This window comes from Pseudorca crassidens, chromosome 10 (assembly GCF_039906515.1).
Source record: "Pseudorca crassidens isolate mPseCra1 chromosome 10, mPseCra1.hap1, whole genome shotgun sequence".
Taxonomy (NCBI): Eukaryota; Metazoa; Chordata; class Mammalia; order Artiodactyla; family Delphinidae; genus Pseudorca; species Pseudorca crassidens.
Window position 1 is genome coordinate 99,179,491 of NC_090305.1, and position 17,821 is coordinate 99,197,311.

At 46.9% G+C, this 17,821-nt stretch overlaps 1 protein-coding gene across 4 annotated transcripts in view; it reads left to right on the forward strand.

Annotated features, from left to right (window-relative positions):
• The first annotated feature begins 2,321 nt into the window (after positions 1 to 2,321).
• LMCD1 (LIM and cysteine rich domains 1) overlaps positions 2,322 to 17,821 on the forward strand; it is a 67,973-nt gene continuing 52,473 nt past the window's right edge. For 3 of the 4 annotated variants that reach the window (XR_010947149.1, XR_010947150.1, XM_067755290.1), the window contains exon 1: positions 2,323 to 2,490. Coding sequence is in view for 2 of the 4 variants with exons in the window: in XM_067755290.1 (XP_067611391.1) it covers positions 2,449 to 2,490 (42 nt within the window). In the remaining 2 variants the exon portion in view is untranslated. Of the gene's footprint in view, positions 2,491 to 17,821 lie in introns of all 4 variants that reach the window. The other variant, XM_067755291.1, reaches the window with a different exon arrangement.

Sequence of the window (17,821 nt, forward strand, 5' to 3'; positions counted from 1 at the left end):
CGCGGGCTCCAGAGCACAGGCTCAGCAGTTGTGGCACGAGGGCTCAGGTGCTCCGTGGCACGTGGGATCTTCCCGGACCAGGGCTTGGACCCGTGTCCCCTGCATTGGCAGGCAGATTCATAACCACTGCGCCACCAGGGAGGCCCCCAAGCAGTAGCTTCTGATACTCATATTCTGAGAAAGAGCCACAATACCTGCTTCCTTAATTGAAACTGTAGCCAAGGGTAAAAATAAGAAGAGGGGAAGACTGTCTTTTTTGGAGCTAAACAGTGTTACAGTTCATAAAAGTCAAATTATTCCATGGAACAATAATTTCTCAAAATGGGGCAGGGAGGGTGGCTGGGAAGAGAGTGGGAAATGACTTCACTGGGTAGGCTTCTGCCTAGTTTGCAAGGGATAAAGCCCGCCTTTGTTATTCTCCTGGCTTCTGTTCCCACAGCTCTGAAGTCTAAAGGCTTCTGGCAGGACATCCCAGTTCAACACCATTGTTTCTAGGATTTGCTACTGAAAGGGCTATTCATGTGGAAACCTCTCCCAGTCCAGGCTTCCGTCCGTCAGCCACGGTTAATTTACACTCTGGTTTAATCATGCAGCCCACCTAGGAAATTTGGACAAACCAGACTAGGGGTGGCACTGAGCCATCTCTCCCAGTCCCACCTTGCCAGCTCACTGCTGGTTCAAAGCCAGAACGCAACCTCCATTCATTCCCCAGATGTGTTCTGAGCATCAGTCATGGGCTAGGTGTCCGGGCTACAGGTGGGAGCAAGCGAGACAAACACTAATCAGAGCGGAAATCCATGAAAGGAGAAAAAGATCATCCCGTGTCTCGGAAAACAGGAGTCACAGATAGAAAGCCCTTTCCAGGAATGTGAAAAAAGAACCACAACTTGGGATCACGGGTCAAGATTCGGGATTGCTGAGGATGATGATGTGTTAAGAACCAAACTGGAGGAGGCTTTAAGAAGGAAAGCATCTCCAATAAGAGAAAAAGCCCTAGAAAGTGACCTGCAGCTTCCCTGTCCCCTCACATCAGTCCCACACGACGTACTTTGAAACCACCCTGCATTCTTGCAGCCGGGTTTTATTTTAGCCCACTTGAGCCCTGGTTTCCAGCAGGGGGGCACTGCCAATGTGGGTTACAGGACGGAAACCTCATGACAGAGTACTCTCTTGTCTGGGAAAAAGGTGAAAAGGGGCTGTGTTTAATCCTCTGTCTAGGCTGGGAAAATGGCTCTGGGAACCCAGGTCTGTGGAACTGGCTTAACAGCTGTGGGTTATAGGCAGACAGCATGACACGGTGAGACCTGGCCGATTTTGTCTTCTAGGACTTGTGATGTTAGATGTTGCAAGAGACTTCCTCCCAAGGATGTGAGAAATCCACAGATGGAATCTTGCTTGTCCAGACCTGCATGACTCAATTAATCTAAAAAAATAGGAATTTCCTAGTTTATGGCTTGTTATCCTGTGTTCCTTCTCCCCAGATGAGCTCTCAGGCTCCCTCTCTCAGGTTAAAGCCTTGCTGAAGACTTCGCCTTTGTCCCAGTGACCCTCTCTGATCCTATTCCCTCCTCTGTTAAATGGGAGTGACAATCATCTCATTATCATGGTAGCAATAGCAATACCTGAGATGATTACTAGACAACAATGAGAAAATATGACTACAGGAGTGAAGATGTACATGCTGCCACTTATAAAATCAGGACAGTGTTCTCTTCCTCCCTGAACGGGGAGGACTGACACGAAAGCAAGTTATAAAAGGCAGAATAATACTTTACAAACATTAAGTTTAAAACACAAATCACAACTCACTGCAATCTCACCTCCTCTCCGATGATTGGAAAACTTGCCCAGGTTTGGGAAAAGCTAGCCAGCTTAGTCAAAGCTGCTGCACGCCACCTGCCCACCCCTCTACCACAAGGCAGAAAGGGTGGGCAGGGGAACACAGCTCAGCATTTATTTTTGGACCCAGCTCACTAAAAATACCCGAGCCTTCCTGTTTGATCACTCTCCCTTTTGACCTGAATGGATCGCGGGGCCGGCGGCCCGCCCCACCCTCTGCCCATTGTCCTTTAAAGGAGAAGGGCGTGGGGACGGATTCCTGCCGCTCAGGGACAGATGTGCGCCGCCCGGGCAGGCAGGGGCCGCGGCCGCACTGACGTAAGGGCAGCGCTCACTCAGCTGCAGCCTCCCGGCGGGACCCAGACCAACCGAAGGGAGGGGGGAGCCGTGCGCTGGGATTGGCTGGCCAAGCGCGGGCGCCCGCGCCGATTGGCTGGCGAGGTTTTAGAGGGAGTCCCGCTCTCCAATTAAAGGGCCCCGCCGCGCCGGGCTGCGAGCAGAGCTCGCCCTGGGCCAGCGATCCTGGCCATTCAGCCACCACTGTCCCCGCTGCGCGCCCTCGCGCCTCTGCCTGAGAAGCCAGGCGCTGTTTGTCCACCCCAGAAGAGGATGGCAAAGGTGGCCATGGACCTCAACCCAGGAGTTCAGAAGGTGAGCTGCGATCTGTCTGTACTTACCCAGATTCTTTCTTTGCCCGTTTCCCTCTCCTCTGTGTTTGAGGCGGCTTACCTAGAAGTAAGGAGAAGGAAATTCATTAAATTCCGAGACTTAACAGAAAATAGGAAAGCTGGGAATACATGTTTGAGCTAACAGGCACACCCCCCAAATTTTACTCTTAAAGGCCGTCGTGTAAAGTTTTTGCCAAGGATCTTAGTTCTCTGATGATGATGCTAATTAAAATTTAAATAAGGTAAAACTTTTTCTGAAATGGTAATTCTCTGGTCTGTAGTGGGGGGAAGACCCTACCTTCCCCCTCCTGTGATTGAGGTGAAGGTTTGGGGAGGGGGTTATATTTACTCACAAGGAATCTCCCTTTTTGCTGTCATCCTAGCGTTTTGTGTTTTTCAGACACACACACACACACACACACACACACACACACACACACACACACACACACACACACACACACACACACACACACACACACACACACACACACACACACACACACACACACACACCACCCCCACCCCCCACCCCCCAGTTTCTTTAGTTGCCGATATTGGCACTGGCAGCAATTCCAGCACACGGGAACTAATTTCTGTCCCCAGGGTCTGCACGTTTCCCTTTCAAGAAGGGCTGGCCGGGAGCCCAGAAGGTCACGGGTGAATTACTGCCTGAGGGGCCTGCAGCTGTGCCCTAGCTCCAACCACCGCCAGTTACGTACCTGCAGGCAGTTGGGAGGGGGCACAGGCCGGAGGCTTAGAGGACCTGTGAGCTGGAAGGAAGCCGAGCGTCACAGAGAGTTGCTCCCAGCAGGCAGCAGAGCCTCAGGAAAACCTTTGGCATCGAAACCCCAGCCCTGCCACCTTTTAGCTGCATCACAATGACCGAGTCCCTTTTCTGAGCCTCAGTTCCCTTGTTTCCGATGGGGGGATGATAGGTCCCACCTCCCTCACAGAAGCAGTAACAGCGATGGTACCCTGTAGGGTCATCTCCCAAAGAGAACTTGGTCTTACAGGGCAAATTCCTCTTTAGACATTTGCCATTACCAGAGGCGTGGGGGGGGGGGGGCGTGGAGGGGTGCGTGCAGGAGTAGAATGAGAAGGGGGAAAAAAAAAAACCTATGTCAGAATCAAGATGCAAGCCAGCCACTTAGAGGTGCAGGATTCACGCATCTGATTTCCAGCTACGCCACTGCATGGCTGGCCTGCCCCAGACTCGCATACAGAGAGTGCATGAGACCCTTCTGAATGTGTACACCAGGGCAGACTTCATCAGGGCATCTCTCTGGAATGTACCTGCCCCCATTGCGTTTGCCAGACTGTGTGCAGAACCAGTCACCTCTGCTCCTTTGGAATTCTCACCGCATGTTAGACCTTGGTAAGATACCCGGTAATTTCTACCACCAGTGAGCCAGGCACACACTGCTCTCACTTCTCTACCCACCTTTCTAAACTCCTGGAGGACAAACCTTTCTCTCTCATCTCTGTCCTGATGCAGCACGCCACGCACAGCAGGACTCAATCAACTACAAGTGAACGGGCTAAGACTGTGGTGTTCTCGGACAGTACAATTCGTGCATTACTGTTTTCTAACTTGTGGCGGCAACCGGGATATTTGTGTGTCTGAACTGCCTCCCCAAATTCAGCCAACGTAAAAGAGTTCAGAGCTAAAGGGGCAGCGTCTCACTGTCCACTGGAAAATCAGATGGTTCGGGGTGCTTTCACTACAAGCTAGTGGACGGTTAGTGGGTGAAGGGAAACAGGATACACGGAACACCCCTCCTCAGCACCAGCCCTGGCCACCGCTCGGAGGAAGGCTTGCTTTTACTTTCCTTTGCATGGGAGCGTGTGATTATCTGGATTAGAGGTGGAACACAGCCTCCGACCTGTCACCCTCTAGTGCCAACTTCCTTGGCCTGCAAAGCGTTTATTTTCCATTTAGATCCAATTACAGGCTTAGCGGAAGAATGTGGTGGGTAGAGATGAAAGGGCGGGTATTTTTTACCCTTTGGGACTGTGACAGAGGAGGATGACCACTTGGTTGATTAACCCATGTCATCAACTCAGAAAGTCAAGAAAAGGGAAGGGAACGGGGGGAAAGCGCCACTTGCTTTTGTATAAGCTTGTGCTTCCTGAGCTGTACAGCGGTGATTAAACACTGGGTCACGTCAACAGCACGCTGCACAACTTTTATTGCATAATTTACTTTCAAAATCTGCAACAGTGGGGGTTTTCTAACATCTGGCTTCAGGAGGCATAATCACACTTAGGCATTCTGAAACAATTTCATAGCCCCTTAGAGCTTCAAGGGACCTGTTTACAAAATGAGAAATGATTTCAAATGGGCTACAAGCTGACTCCACTGCCCTGCCCCCAAAGGGATGGGCGCTGCAGGGAATCCCTAGCAGCTGGAAAGTCAGAAAAAAAGTCTTCAAGAGAGAGAACATAAAATCCCAAACCTGGAGTAGGCTTTGAGACCATCTATCCAATTCCGGGCAGACAGGGGGACTGGCCGTGGGTCACATCCATAGTTCGTGGCAGGGCGTAGAAATAGTTCCCTACGTCCTCTCATCTGTGCTGAGTCGAATGCTCCCGTTGGCGGCTCTTGAGTCATGATTTGTTTTTCAACTGGGAAAGAGGTTTCCTAGCATGGAGAGTTTCCCTGAGAATCAGGAACTAGCCACCATGCCCTGGTAACAAAAAGCCTGGAAGGCCAAATGCCATTTCTCTTGGTGGAATCAACCACCACTGTGGATGTGTTCTTCTCTTGTTTATTAAGCAGTTAGTATTCTTGTAACCAGATCTGGGTTCAAATCCCAGCTCCACCACTTACTAGCTGTGTGCTCTTGGGTAAGCTTCTGAGTCTGCGTCCTCATCTGAAAATTGGGAGACACTAAAAGCATCTCCCTCCCAAGGGGCCCATGATCATGAAATGAGCTGATGCTTACAAAGAGCTCAGCACATGAGCGCAAATAGATGTAGCCATTGTTATTGTCAGTGGTGGTTGTGTATTTCAGTGGGTGTGTGATTGCTGAAAGGAGTCTTTTGGGGAATGAAGGACGTGCTCTTTTTTCTTCAGCTGACTGGCCCATCTGACGGGTAACTAATTTTCATTCGGCTGAGTGAAAGCCAGCTGCTCAGCTTTGATAACCTACAGCAATGACCGATGACCTTGTCTTCATCCTAGCCCAACAGATACAAAATCTGCTTACACAACAGAGGTCATCAGTCACTGAGCATTTCACTCTGGAGTGCTGGAATGGTAGGCCTGGAAGCAGACACAGAGCTCTTTTCACTTTATAGATTAGGAAACTGAGACCCATACAGGTCAAGCCCCTTCTCTGAGATTGCTAAGAAGGTGGGCCAGGGCCCATTAGGCTCTGTAAGAATACAGGCCCCTTGGCTGCCAAAGAGCCATTTGCAGGAGTTTGGAAAGGACTAGAACAAAAAGATCAGAGAGCACGTTCACTGCTGACTGTGAGTGTGCCAGTGGACCGGCTCCGGAGGGTTCTATTTCTCACCCCTCAGCACCATGTCAGAGGAGCATGAAAGACTGGTTCGTCCTAGTGCATTGCCAGGTTCAGCTGGGCGTCCCCGTCCACGCTTCTCCACGTCACGTCCCTCCTGGCTTTCCTGTCCTCCAGCTCTGCCCTCCCCTCCATAATTCAGCCCTTCCTGCTTTCACCTCCAGTTCCTGCCGCGTGCAAAACTGCTGGCACACTGCCTGGGCCAGCCAATCCAACATCAACACGGCTCCTCGAGAATTGTCCTTGGCTTCCTCCATCTTAGAAATATATTAAGCTGCCACTTAAAGACTTTAATAGCCAAGCCATTGGATACATGCCCATAGGTGTATAAACAACTTGGCCCAAAGAGAGCCATATTAAAAAAAAAAAAAAGAAAGAGAAAGAAAGAAAGAGAGAGAGAGAGAAAGAATGAGAGAGAGAAAGAATGAGAGAGAGAAAGAAAGAGAGAGAGAAAGAAAAAGAGAGAGAAAGAAAGAAAGAAAGAAGGAAGGAAGGAAGGAAAGAAAGAAAGAAGGAAAGAAAGAAAGAAAGAAAGAAAAGAAAGAAAGAAAAAGAAAGAAAGAAAGAAAGTATCCAAGTCCTTCTTGAAGATCTCCCCAAACAGATGCTGAAGCCACTGCTTGTAAGTTGCAGATGCTTGTCATGTGCAGACACGTCCGAATATATGGGGTTGCAGTTGACAGCTGACTTGCACCAATGCGTCCACCCCCTGAGGTGGTGGAAGGCAGGGAAAGGTACCTCGCAGGTCATCTCTCGGCTTTATTCTAAGCCATCTCAGCTCCAAGGCCTTCTCCCGGCCCAGGGCTTACCAACAGTTCTACAGGCAGGACAGGGGAAAAATGACTCTGGTATTCCCCTCTGGATCCCGTGGTATCCCTTACGGATCTTCCCGTAGTTTGATCTTCTCTCCATGTTAACTGACTAAAGGTGACGAGGGAGAAAAAGAATGGGCTAGATTCAGCAAAGGCCTGGGGACCAGGAAGGAGGGACAGGTGCACAGACTCACATGGGCATCTTCCTTTCCCACCCCCGCTCCTGTTACTTCCGGTGAGGGTAAGTCAGGAGCAGAGAAGTCAGGGAATAGTTCCTCCTGTAACCCCCCCGCTAGGGTCAACTGGGCTCCACAAGAGGTATTCCATTTGACTGTGGCAAGGAGAATCTTTCCTTCCAACTTGCACATTCAAAATAGTGTCTGTATAATAAAGTGGAAATCTGTCCTGATAAGCACAGACCCTGGGAGTTCTTATCTCCCCAGTGTTTATCCGACACCATTTAAATATGTATCATAAGAAAAGTTTTCTGGCTGGGCCAGGGGTCGAGTCATTACAGTAACCGCAAGCACTTACCGGTGACTTTGGGTAGGTCACTTTCCCTAGGAAGTGGCCGACCTTGAATGAGAACTGGGCTTCGTTCCCCCTGCAGTCCGCTGACCTCTCCTGGATACCACACTGTCTCCCAAATAACACATGATTATGGGAAAACAGGGCTAAAACTCAGTTTCACTGAAAGCAGAATTGGGGAACAGCTTTTCGGGACCTCCAGAAAGAAGAGACAGCTGCTGCTCTCTAAGTGGCTTTGTTTGGAAGTATCCCCCTCTTCCCTTTCATTTGCTAATAGAAGAGGATTTGGCTGGCAGCTGCCGTGACCCCACCAGATGCAGGGCCACCAGCTACTTGTACAGGAGACCCTCAAGATCGAACCGTTTCCTTAACGCAACATTGGGGCTATCCTGAACCCATTGTGGGAGCTGAGCACATATCCATGGCACAGATCTGCAGATGCTCCAGAAATGCTGTCTAGATAGCTTTTCTAGAAAGAGTAAAACAAGAAGTCAGGTCTTCTATGTGGGCCAAGACTCTCTTAGTGGCAGAAACTTGTATTTCATATCAAGCCTAAATATTTGATGTGGAAATCCAGTTGCTCACTGTCTGCTCTTTTATATGAGACGTGTTTACATGTTTTCTCAGAAAGGATGTGCTGGTCTTACTTTCATCATGTATTTGGGCTCTTGTCCCCTAAGGATCTGCAGGAAGACTCATCTGTTCTCTGTTAGGGTGGACAAGTTTGGGGAAGGGCACAAGAAAGGAAGGAAAGATGTCTTTTGAGTACACTCAGGATGCTTGATGTCTTCTCACATCCTATCTCTCTTCGCCTTTAGGACTACTGTGCAAAAATATTAATATCCTTTTTACACATGAGTAAATGAACGCTAAGGGTTTAAATGACTTGCCTAAGATCATATGATGACAAGTTAAGAACTCATACCCGGTCTTCTCTGATTCCAAAACTGAAGCTCTTTCCACTACAGGAGGAAACCAGAGGCTTTCATCAGAAGCCGAAATCTGGTGAAGGACTAGGATTATTACTACAGGCTTCACACAGAGATCAAGGTCTTCCTACACATTGACAGTGTGATTCAGGAATGGCCCAGCATTTGCCAAAGGTTACCAGGCATCTGCGCCTCTCTGCTAGTTCTCGGCCATGGCCAGGTGTATACCATCACCCACGCCAAGGCAAAGCTACTTCCCAGATAGAGAAGAAGGACTTTCTAGATTTCTCCCTTCCTGGGTTTCTAGAAGTCTGAACAGTTTCTAGAACTGTCTAGAGAGAAAGCTGGTAGAGAGACAATCTAAAGAATCATACAATATTATCCAGAAATTACTGAAGAAGCAATGATACTTGACAAAAAAAAATCCTAGAGATCCAAGTTCCAGAGCTTCCAGGAAATTCTATCCTGGGGATAAGCTTGGCCTCTGGAATGTGTATCTCTACGTGCCTGGTCAGCCTGACTCACGGTCTACCCAATAACACGGGACTCAGGACCAAGCAAAACAGCCCAAGCCCCCCCAGGACATGCTTTAAAAGGAAATAAGATTGCCGAGGGAGAAGAAACCAAAGGCTGTATTTGGCAAGTCACTCTTCTGAAGGACAAAGTTAGTGCCACGGTCCAGCCCATGGCGGCTGTTTCAAATCCACATGATATGTGCATGGACTGATTTTTTTTTTCCTCCTCCTATTTTAAAACATGGGGTCCTTAAAATTAATCTTTGGAGAAAATGTGAAGGAATCCTTATATAAAAGAGCTGAGACAGATCTAGTGATCTGCTTGGTCAATCCCTTCACGTGGCAGACGGGACATGCGGGGAAAATGTCACATCCAAAATTTACATGGGACACAGCAGAGATGCACTGACTCACAGCATCTTTTAAGAATGAAGGAGAAAAGGGTATCTTCTCTCTTCCGTCACTTCCATGGCCATGGTACCCTGACTTCGTGTCACCCTCACACCTTCAAAGCTCAGAAGGTCAGGTGAACATTTTGGCTGTGAACGTAGCTTTGGCCACATGGTTCAGAGGCCATTTGGAGAAGTGGCTAAACATGCAGCCTTTGCAAGCGTGGAGATCTAGACGTGACACGTAGTTCTGACATTTCCTAGGTCTGCAACCAAGTTGCTTGTCCTCTCTGGACCTCTAGTTCCTCATTTGAGAAAGAGAATTAATAACAGTGCTATATTTAAGCAGGAGTCTAATGAGATAAAGCAGGTAAAGGGCCTGGATGCGTAGTACGCTCTGAAAATAATCCTGCCTCCTGCTATTGGTATGCCCTCTCATCAGCCCAGTGCAGAAATCCCATAGGTAGTTAAGTGCTAGAACGTGGAAGACCAAGTTCAGCTCACTGACGTCACAGGTGGCTTCTAAGGTATCAGACTGCAGGAGCTTCTCTTTGTAGCTAAACTTAGACCTGGCCATAAATAGACTCTGGTCACATCGTCTGCAAAAATCATGACAATGGCAACAATTTGCCTTGGGAGTGTGGTTGCCACACTTGCAAAAAGCAGCCCTCGCCTTTGCTGAGACCACTCGTTGGCCCCAGCTGGGTGATCTGACCCAGGCACTTACCCTCGCCAAGGCCTCGGATGTCTTGCTTATAAGACAGGGTAACAGTCACCCATTTCTTCACTTAGCAGATATTTATTTAGTACCTATTATGGGCTGAGCACTCAGTACAGGGCAATGAATAAGAAAGTTTTGGTTCCTGCCATGTTAACTTGAGTCCAGTGCAATGTGTTTTACATGACGGTAAGAGAAGAACCAAATAATGGCAGTGTTCTTTCACTCTGTGTGTTCCTTGACCTCCCCCATCACACACACACACCCCTCTTCCTCCTCTTTTGCTGTCCACCCTCAGATTTCAGCACTGCACACATCTGAGCCACTCCCAACCTCAGTCATCTCTACAGTGTAACAGTGAAATAAGTACGACAATTCTGCCCCCAGCTGTTGCATTTTAAACAGGGCACTGAGTGAAGAGAAGTCTGAGGCAAGGGGGCTAGTGGCAGCTCTCATGTACCACTGGTAAGCAGCGGCCCCGTCAGCCCCCTCGCCACTGGCGGTAGACCGGTTGTCTGTGCTCAGCCCATGTTCTCAGGCAGCTCAACACCCCAGGCTCTCTCCTTCCTGGTGCTGGTGTCAGAGGCACCAAAGGGCAGGAGCATGGGGTGAGAGCTCTGAGCTGACTAATGCCCCATAAGAAACCTGCCTTAAGAAGGTAGCGTCTATTTGGGCTATATGACTAAGAGGCATTTCCACGTACTGATTCACGAGGCTGCCCACCAAGGTGACTGACCTGGCTAATCCTCTGACTGGAAGAGGTGGAGGGAACGTGGAGCCCAGCCCTGCCCTCATCCTGGAAGAGAGCCACCCACCTGCCGAGGCACACCTGTGCTCCCCACCCCAGCTTTGGCCCTGTGGCCACCAGTGTCCTTGTTAAGGGGGCTGGCTCTGATGGGGGGAGGGGTCAGCATTTGAGGCTTATTTTAGAGGAAGTCTGGGAGGGAGATTTTGTTTTTAATCTTGTTAGTAGATAGAGGAGAGGTTTTTAACCGGGGATCCGTGGATAGAATTGAGGGACGTAAATTAAGAAAACTGTTGCATCCTTGTATACCCAACCTCTAACTGAAATATAGCGTTTCCTTCCATTATAAATGAAGACAAAAGCCGTGGCCGTTCAGCATCCCCTATGCCTTTTTTTGTTTTGTTTCTGTGTATGACATTTAAGTTAGAAAATGATAACTGGAAATAGACCCCGTTCCCTTCATACCGATGGAAATCTGATGTTTTCATAATCCTGTTACAGCCAAGAGAAATGCCGGGCATACCGCTCATGCTTGTCCTTATTCTGAAATAACAGTAATTAAATCCACGGCTGGTCTTGTTAATTAATTTAACAAAGGTCCGTATGTTACTAAATTACAGATTTGTTTTTATATATTGGTCTTATTTCAGTAATATTCATTTCCTTTGTAATCCTACATATTTTAATTTGTGCATTTAAAACATGGTTCTGAGAAGGGACACTTCCACATCAGACAGTCAAAAGGGCTCAAATAGATTAAGACTTCTGTCGACATAAAGCTTTAACAGTATTCTACACACATGCGTGCGCAAATATACACATGTATGCATATATAAACACACATGTACACACACAATCATAGTGGATTGAGATCTGAGGTCCTTAGAATGGACAAACTGGGTTCAAATCCCAGCTCTGCCACGTGTTTCCTATTTGGATAAATCACATTACCTCTAAGCCTCAGTTTCTTCATCTATAAAGTGGGCCTAAAAATTGTCGTCACAACAATAATCTATTAAGTTCTTAACACAGTATTTGACAACTAATGAATGTGTGTTACACAAGAATTATCATCACTATTGAAACAGCCAATAAGAGTGAAATGGTAAAGAGAATGAAAACATTATTTTGATGACACTTATTACCCACCTCTGATTTGGCTGACTTTAAGAATTTATTCTGCGCAAACACGTATTCCATGTAATTATTATAAGCCAGGGACTGAGCTGGGAAGCGGAGAAGTAAAAAGGAAAGAAATCCCAGAGGCTGATGGTTTGAGAGACAGAACAGCCAGTCTGGCCATCAGAGAACCAAAGCAGTGCCAAAGGCCTTGATCAGAGGTACAATCGAGGGAGTGAGGGAGATCAGAAGAGGAAGTACTTAACCTCACCTGGGGAGGTCAGGGAACGCTTACAGAGGAGACGGCATCTGAGCTGCGTGTTGAAAGACAAGGATGAATGAGTAATGGGATCGGGTCACAGGCCAGTTTTATGCGTTCCAAGTCTGAAACGCATATTCTCCATCTGATCTGATTTCTAATTTGGGGAATATCACCCATCTTGAACTACAGAGAAATACATTCCTACGTATCCATCCATCCATCAGGCATGTCTTGTAACTTTCTCGTATGAGAACTTGTTCCTCTCGCCTCTCAACCAAAACCCTTGGGGGTGATAGGATAGCAGAGCCTGCCAGCTGGCATGCTTGAGACTCCTAAGCTCAGCAAAGGAGTTCCAGCAAGCTCGCCCCCAGTCCGTTTGAATTTTTGCAGGAAGATGTAGATTTGTGTTGTGATCAAAGGAAAAAAAAGTTAACTGAGGGTATGCAACATATATGGAAAGAAAGGAACACACAGAGACACACACACACACACAGCACACTCTGCAAAATTCAGCACGCGGTCCTTGTGAGCAGAATGTGAAAACACAATTCAGAGGACCGTAGGATGGTGTGTCCACCCCAAGTTTTATTCACCTTCCAATCCTCAAGTCATTTAAATGGTAATTAGAGGAAAAGAAATCCTACAGAGGATTCCTTGATAAACTGCGAGGAGGAAAATCAGCCTTTCGAAATACGGAGACTTGAGTAACGAGATCCAGACTCTTGCATCAAAACAATTCCTTTTGCTCCGTTCTTCAGATTTCTGACTTGGTCTGAGACTGTGGGTCTCTTCTTGCCATGTTTTTGAGCAGGTGATGCCTCAAAATGAAAACCATATGGTCTGGATATCAAAACGCCACTGGGATGAGTGTTGTCAGTTGATTTTTTTCAGTTGCTTGTGGTACGTTAAACAGAGGAGGGATAAAAATCCCAGATGATTCCCTGCCAGTTATCTGGAAAATGAAATTCTGGGGATCATCCCTGTGTTTGCAAGGATCTGACAAAGAGGTGAGGTTTGATGGAAAAGTGTTTCCTCGAGTCTGTCCTCATTCACAGCCAACAGGCCCAAACAGCCTGTGGAGAAAACACACCTTACACTAAGATTCACACTAATTAGAACGGCTCTTGTCACCACCCTGTACCTTTCCTTGGACCCAGCCCAGGGCTGAGACCATCACAAAGGAAATCATCATATCCTTATTTGAATAATTGTTATACTGTGTATTTCAGCAATTAGAATTAATTTTTAAGAGGTAGAACGGGCCTTACAGGTTCCCTGGGTCAACTTCCTTGTTAACAAAGGAGAGAGATCCAGCAGGTTAGGTCATGTGCTCAAAGTCACAGAGGTAATTAGTAGTAGAGCTAGGATTAGAATTCAGGGTGTCTTAGCATCTCAGGTTCAGAAAGACTTAAAATCTATTTTGTCTGGGCTTCCCTGGTGGCACAGTGGTTGAGAATCCGCCTGCCGATGCAGGGGACGCGGGTTCGTGCCCCGGCCCAGGAAGATCCCACATGCTGCGGAGTGGCTGGGCCCGTGAGCCATGGCCACTGAGCCTGCGCGTCCAGAGCCTGTGCTCCGCAACAGGAGAGGCCACAACAGTGAGAGGCCCGTGTATTGCAAAAAACAACAACAACAAAAAAAACTATTTTGTCCAAGTAGCCTGTCCAAAACCTTAAATGGGAGATGAACCAGAGCGCCAGATGCTGTAAGAACCACTGGCAAGCACTGAAACTTCGTCAAGAGATCTGGTTTTTTGAACCCCTTTAATTATTAGACAGCTCTTTCTTATGTTGAGCTAAAATCTCTCTCTCTCTGCAACTTCCCACCACTCCCCATTGGTTCTCTCTGTTTTCTCAGTTCCTTAGTTCAAGGATGCAATGGCCACGTTTTTCTAACATTCTGGTTCTGGTTCACCGACCAAGTCCTACACATTGGTCAAGACTGAGGTCAGAGCATCTATTTCCTGGCTTACTTCCTACCCGCTGGGAAGCCTAGAATATGCTTTTAACGGAGTGACATGGCCCACAGACAGCCCCCACTTTTTGTTTTGGCATCAGTTTTGAGACGTGTGTCACCTCCTCCAGGTAGGTACTTCCATCCTTACCCAGTAGGGAAGGCCACTTCTGTGCTACCAAACTATCCTGTTCCTTGGAAGAGAGTTTTTTTTTTTTAAGTGGGAAGACATGTCAAGTGAAAGGAAATAGGAAATTTTAAATCACTAAGGGAAGAACTCCAAACCCATATCATAAACACTCATGAAAAATCAACACTGTTCCACATGCACAGTACCTGATTGATCAAAAATAAGGGGGGGTGGGTAACAGGAAATCAGAGGCAGCTATGAAGGAAAAGAAGAAAACCTTGGTAAATAGGGTAATATCTTTCTGAAAAGCTTTTAAAGATGATTTGCAACGTTGTCATAGCTTATTACTCTATGGAACGCTAGAACAGTAAGAAAGTAGTCTAAGCTTTATATCCTTATGACTCTTGCGTCTGGAGAGAATGCTTAGTAAATAAACATGAAAGCTGGTCATCAAAATTAACTCGATTTCATTAAAAGATACCACTAAGAATCGAAAGACAACCCAGAGAGAGAAAATATTCATAGTACATATATCTGACAAAGGATTGTAACGCAAAATAGATAAATAACCTCTATAAATCAATAGTTTTGAAAAAGCAATCCATTTTTCTTAATAGGTGAAGACTTCAACAGGCATGTCACAAAAAAAGATGTCTAAATGGCTAATAAGTATAGGAAAAGGTGCTCAACCTCATGACTCATCAGAGAAATACAAATTAAAGGCACAATCAGATAGCATTATACACCCTACAGAATGATTGAAATTAAACAGTGACAAGAGCAAGTGTTGAGGGACTTCCCTGCTGGCGCAGTGGTTAAGAATCCGCCTGCCAGTGCAGGGGACACGGGTTCGAGCCCTGGTCCAGGAAGATCCCACATGCCACGGAGCAATTAAGCCCGTGCGCCACGACTACTGAGCCTGCGCGCCTAGAGCCCGTGCTCTGCAGCAAGAGAAGCCACCACAATGAGAAGCCCGTGCACCGCAATGAAGAGTAGCCCCCGCTCGCCACAACTAGAGAAGACCCGTGCGCAGCAACAAAGACCCAACGCAGCCAAAGATAAATAAACAAAATAAATTTAAGAGCGAGTGTTATAAGGACGTGGAGCAGCTGAACTCACATACAGGGAGAACGTACGGGACACACCCACTTGGGAAAACTGTTCGGTGACCTCTAATAAGATTGAACATACACCTACCCTGTGACCGACCCAGCAGGGTCTATATCCATGAGACAGGAGCACAGATGCCTACCAAAAAACCTGGACAAGAGTAGCTGGAGAAGTTTTATTCATAATAGCCAAACTCCGGAAATAATTCAAACTTTCATCAACAGGAGAATGAATAAATACATTATTTTACATCTACACAACAGAAAACTACTTAGTATTAAAAAAACTACTAACATATACATCCACATGGGTAATCTTAAATAAGTTGGACAGAAGAACTCATACTCAAAAGACGACCTACCGTCTAATTCCATTTGTGTGAGATTCAAAAACAGGCACAACCCATCTACAGTGACGGAAGTCAGAATAGTGGTTAAGAAGAGGTTGTTACTGACTAGAAAGGGGCATGAGGGAACTTTCTGGAGCACAGGAAGTGTTCTTTATCTGGATGGTGGTCCCAGGGGATATACATATAAAGTACTCAAGTGAATACGTGGGATTTCTGAATTTTTACTGCATGTAAATTTTACCTTGAAGCACTGTTAGAAAATAATCAAGACAATATCTGACAAATAACTGGAAAGGGCTGCACATTCAAGCAGAAGGATGTGGGCACAAAGAGGTTGAGGGCTGAGTTCTTGCTTCAGCCCCGGGGAGGTACCACTGTAACAGACAGCTTTGTTCCAGGGAGCTGCCACTAGGACACTTTAGAATCTCTCCAGTGACTTTAGTCTGGCATTAAAGTTTCTGCGTGATGGGGCCCTGTTCAGCCTTATCCATCACTACAACATTCTGCTTACCCAACCTGATCTGTCAATTTTTCCCTGAAAACACTTGTTCTTCCTCACTCGCTTACTAAAAGGACTTCTTCTCCATGGGCCAAAGTCCCATCCGTTCCTTCCTCCATGAAGCCTGCAGTGCAGACAAAGTTCTCTCTCCCAGCATGGATTTTGCTCTCCTACTGAATGGACGTTTAGTTTCCCAAATGGTCCTGGAACACGTGTTATCACTGTCCCACCCGCCTAACTCCTGTCCCGTAACATCTTTTTTGTCCCTACATCCTCCATTAGTAAGCTCCTTGAGGGCAGGGATTGTGCCTTAATTCTCCTTTGTGTCACCTCGGAAAGGCTGGCATACAGTAAGGGCTCAGTAATATTATGGACAGAAAAGGAAATGGGATGGAATCAGGATACAGGAGAGAGAAGGAAAGGTATCAAAAGAAGTGAGAGCAGGTTGGTTCTCCTTCCTGACAGAGACAAGGAATCCTGAGAGGATAGAAAGGGGGGGAGAGAAGATGGGGTCGGAGGACACAGACAGACATGGAATAGACTAGGTGAGACTATTAACCTCTTCCACAGCCCCATACACGTTGCTTAATCTAAAACCTTCTTGAGGGGGATGGGGAAGACACCGTTCCAAAGCAGACTCGGAACTTTTGAAGTCTGGTCCCAAGTTTTATTATCCTCCTTCAGACTCATCTATAAAAGGATGGACTTTAAGATGGCAGATGAGCCAAGCTTTCATTTGTTTCCTTCCTTCAGACAACAAACTGAAACCTTCGTCTGAACCTTGAGGCCCCCTGTTTCTGGCTGGAAGTCTCTTGAGACCAAACTCCAGTGATTTCTCTGATCTGGGGAGGAAGTTGGCTGGGACCTCTCAACAACGCCAGCCGCATCTCAGAAGGGTTGGCCCTTCTGAGAGATAAGATCCAGAGGGACGACTGAAAACTGGCTGAAATTTAGTCCAAACCACTCATAGCTCAGGCCGATATCTACTTTAAGTTTCTAGTCCTTAATGAATATTTATACCAAAATAGAGCCAGTGGAAAAGTTCCATCTGTGTGGATTTTAAGAGTTTTGCCTTCCCTCAGCCACGTTAACAAACTCAGGAAAGTGGCAGGATTCCTGCCAAGCACATGCTCTTTGAAGTGCAAGAAATTCTGAGAAGGGCCCTGGACCCATCATATTTCTTCTCATCCTGAAGGCTCAGAGTCGGCATTCCCTTCTTTAAAAATGCTTAGTATCAACACCTCTCGGTACTTTACAGCTTCAGCCCAGCCTTTGACACTGTGCTGACCGTGAGCGCTTTTTTGAAAGAGTAGATAAGCCTATTCAAAGCTCCGCTGGGCGAAATTGCTTTGCTGGTTGCTACTTCTTCCCATCTTTTGAAAATCTGAATGGTCTAGTTAATCACTTTAATTCTCCTCTTTACTCTGCGAGTGGAAAAATGGCCCCACATTTTCTCCTCACTTTTATTAGTCATTCCATACTCCTCGGGACCAAATCACCAGAAACTTGAACCAGTCCTGCTCTTGGTATGCGGGGCAAAAACAGAAGCCTTGCCCTTGCGCTTGGCATATTAACTGCACTTATCAAGCACAGGCTACGTGCCAGGCATCGTGCTACATAGTTTCTTCCTAATCTTTACGCAAGTCCTATTTTACAGATGAGTAAACTAAGGTTCAGAGGGATGAGGTAAATTGCCACAGTGACATAGCTAATGTGATGAACATGAATT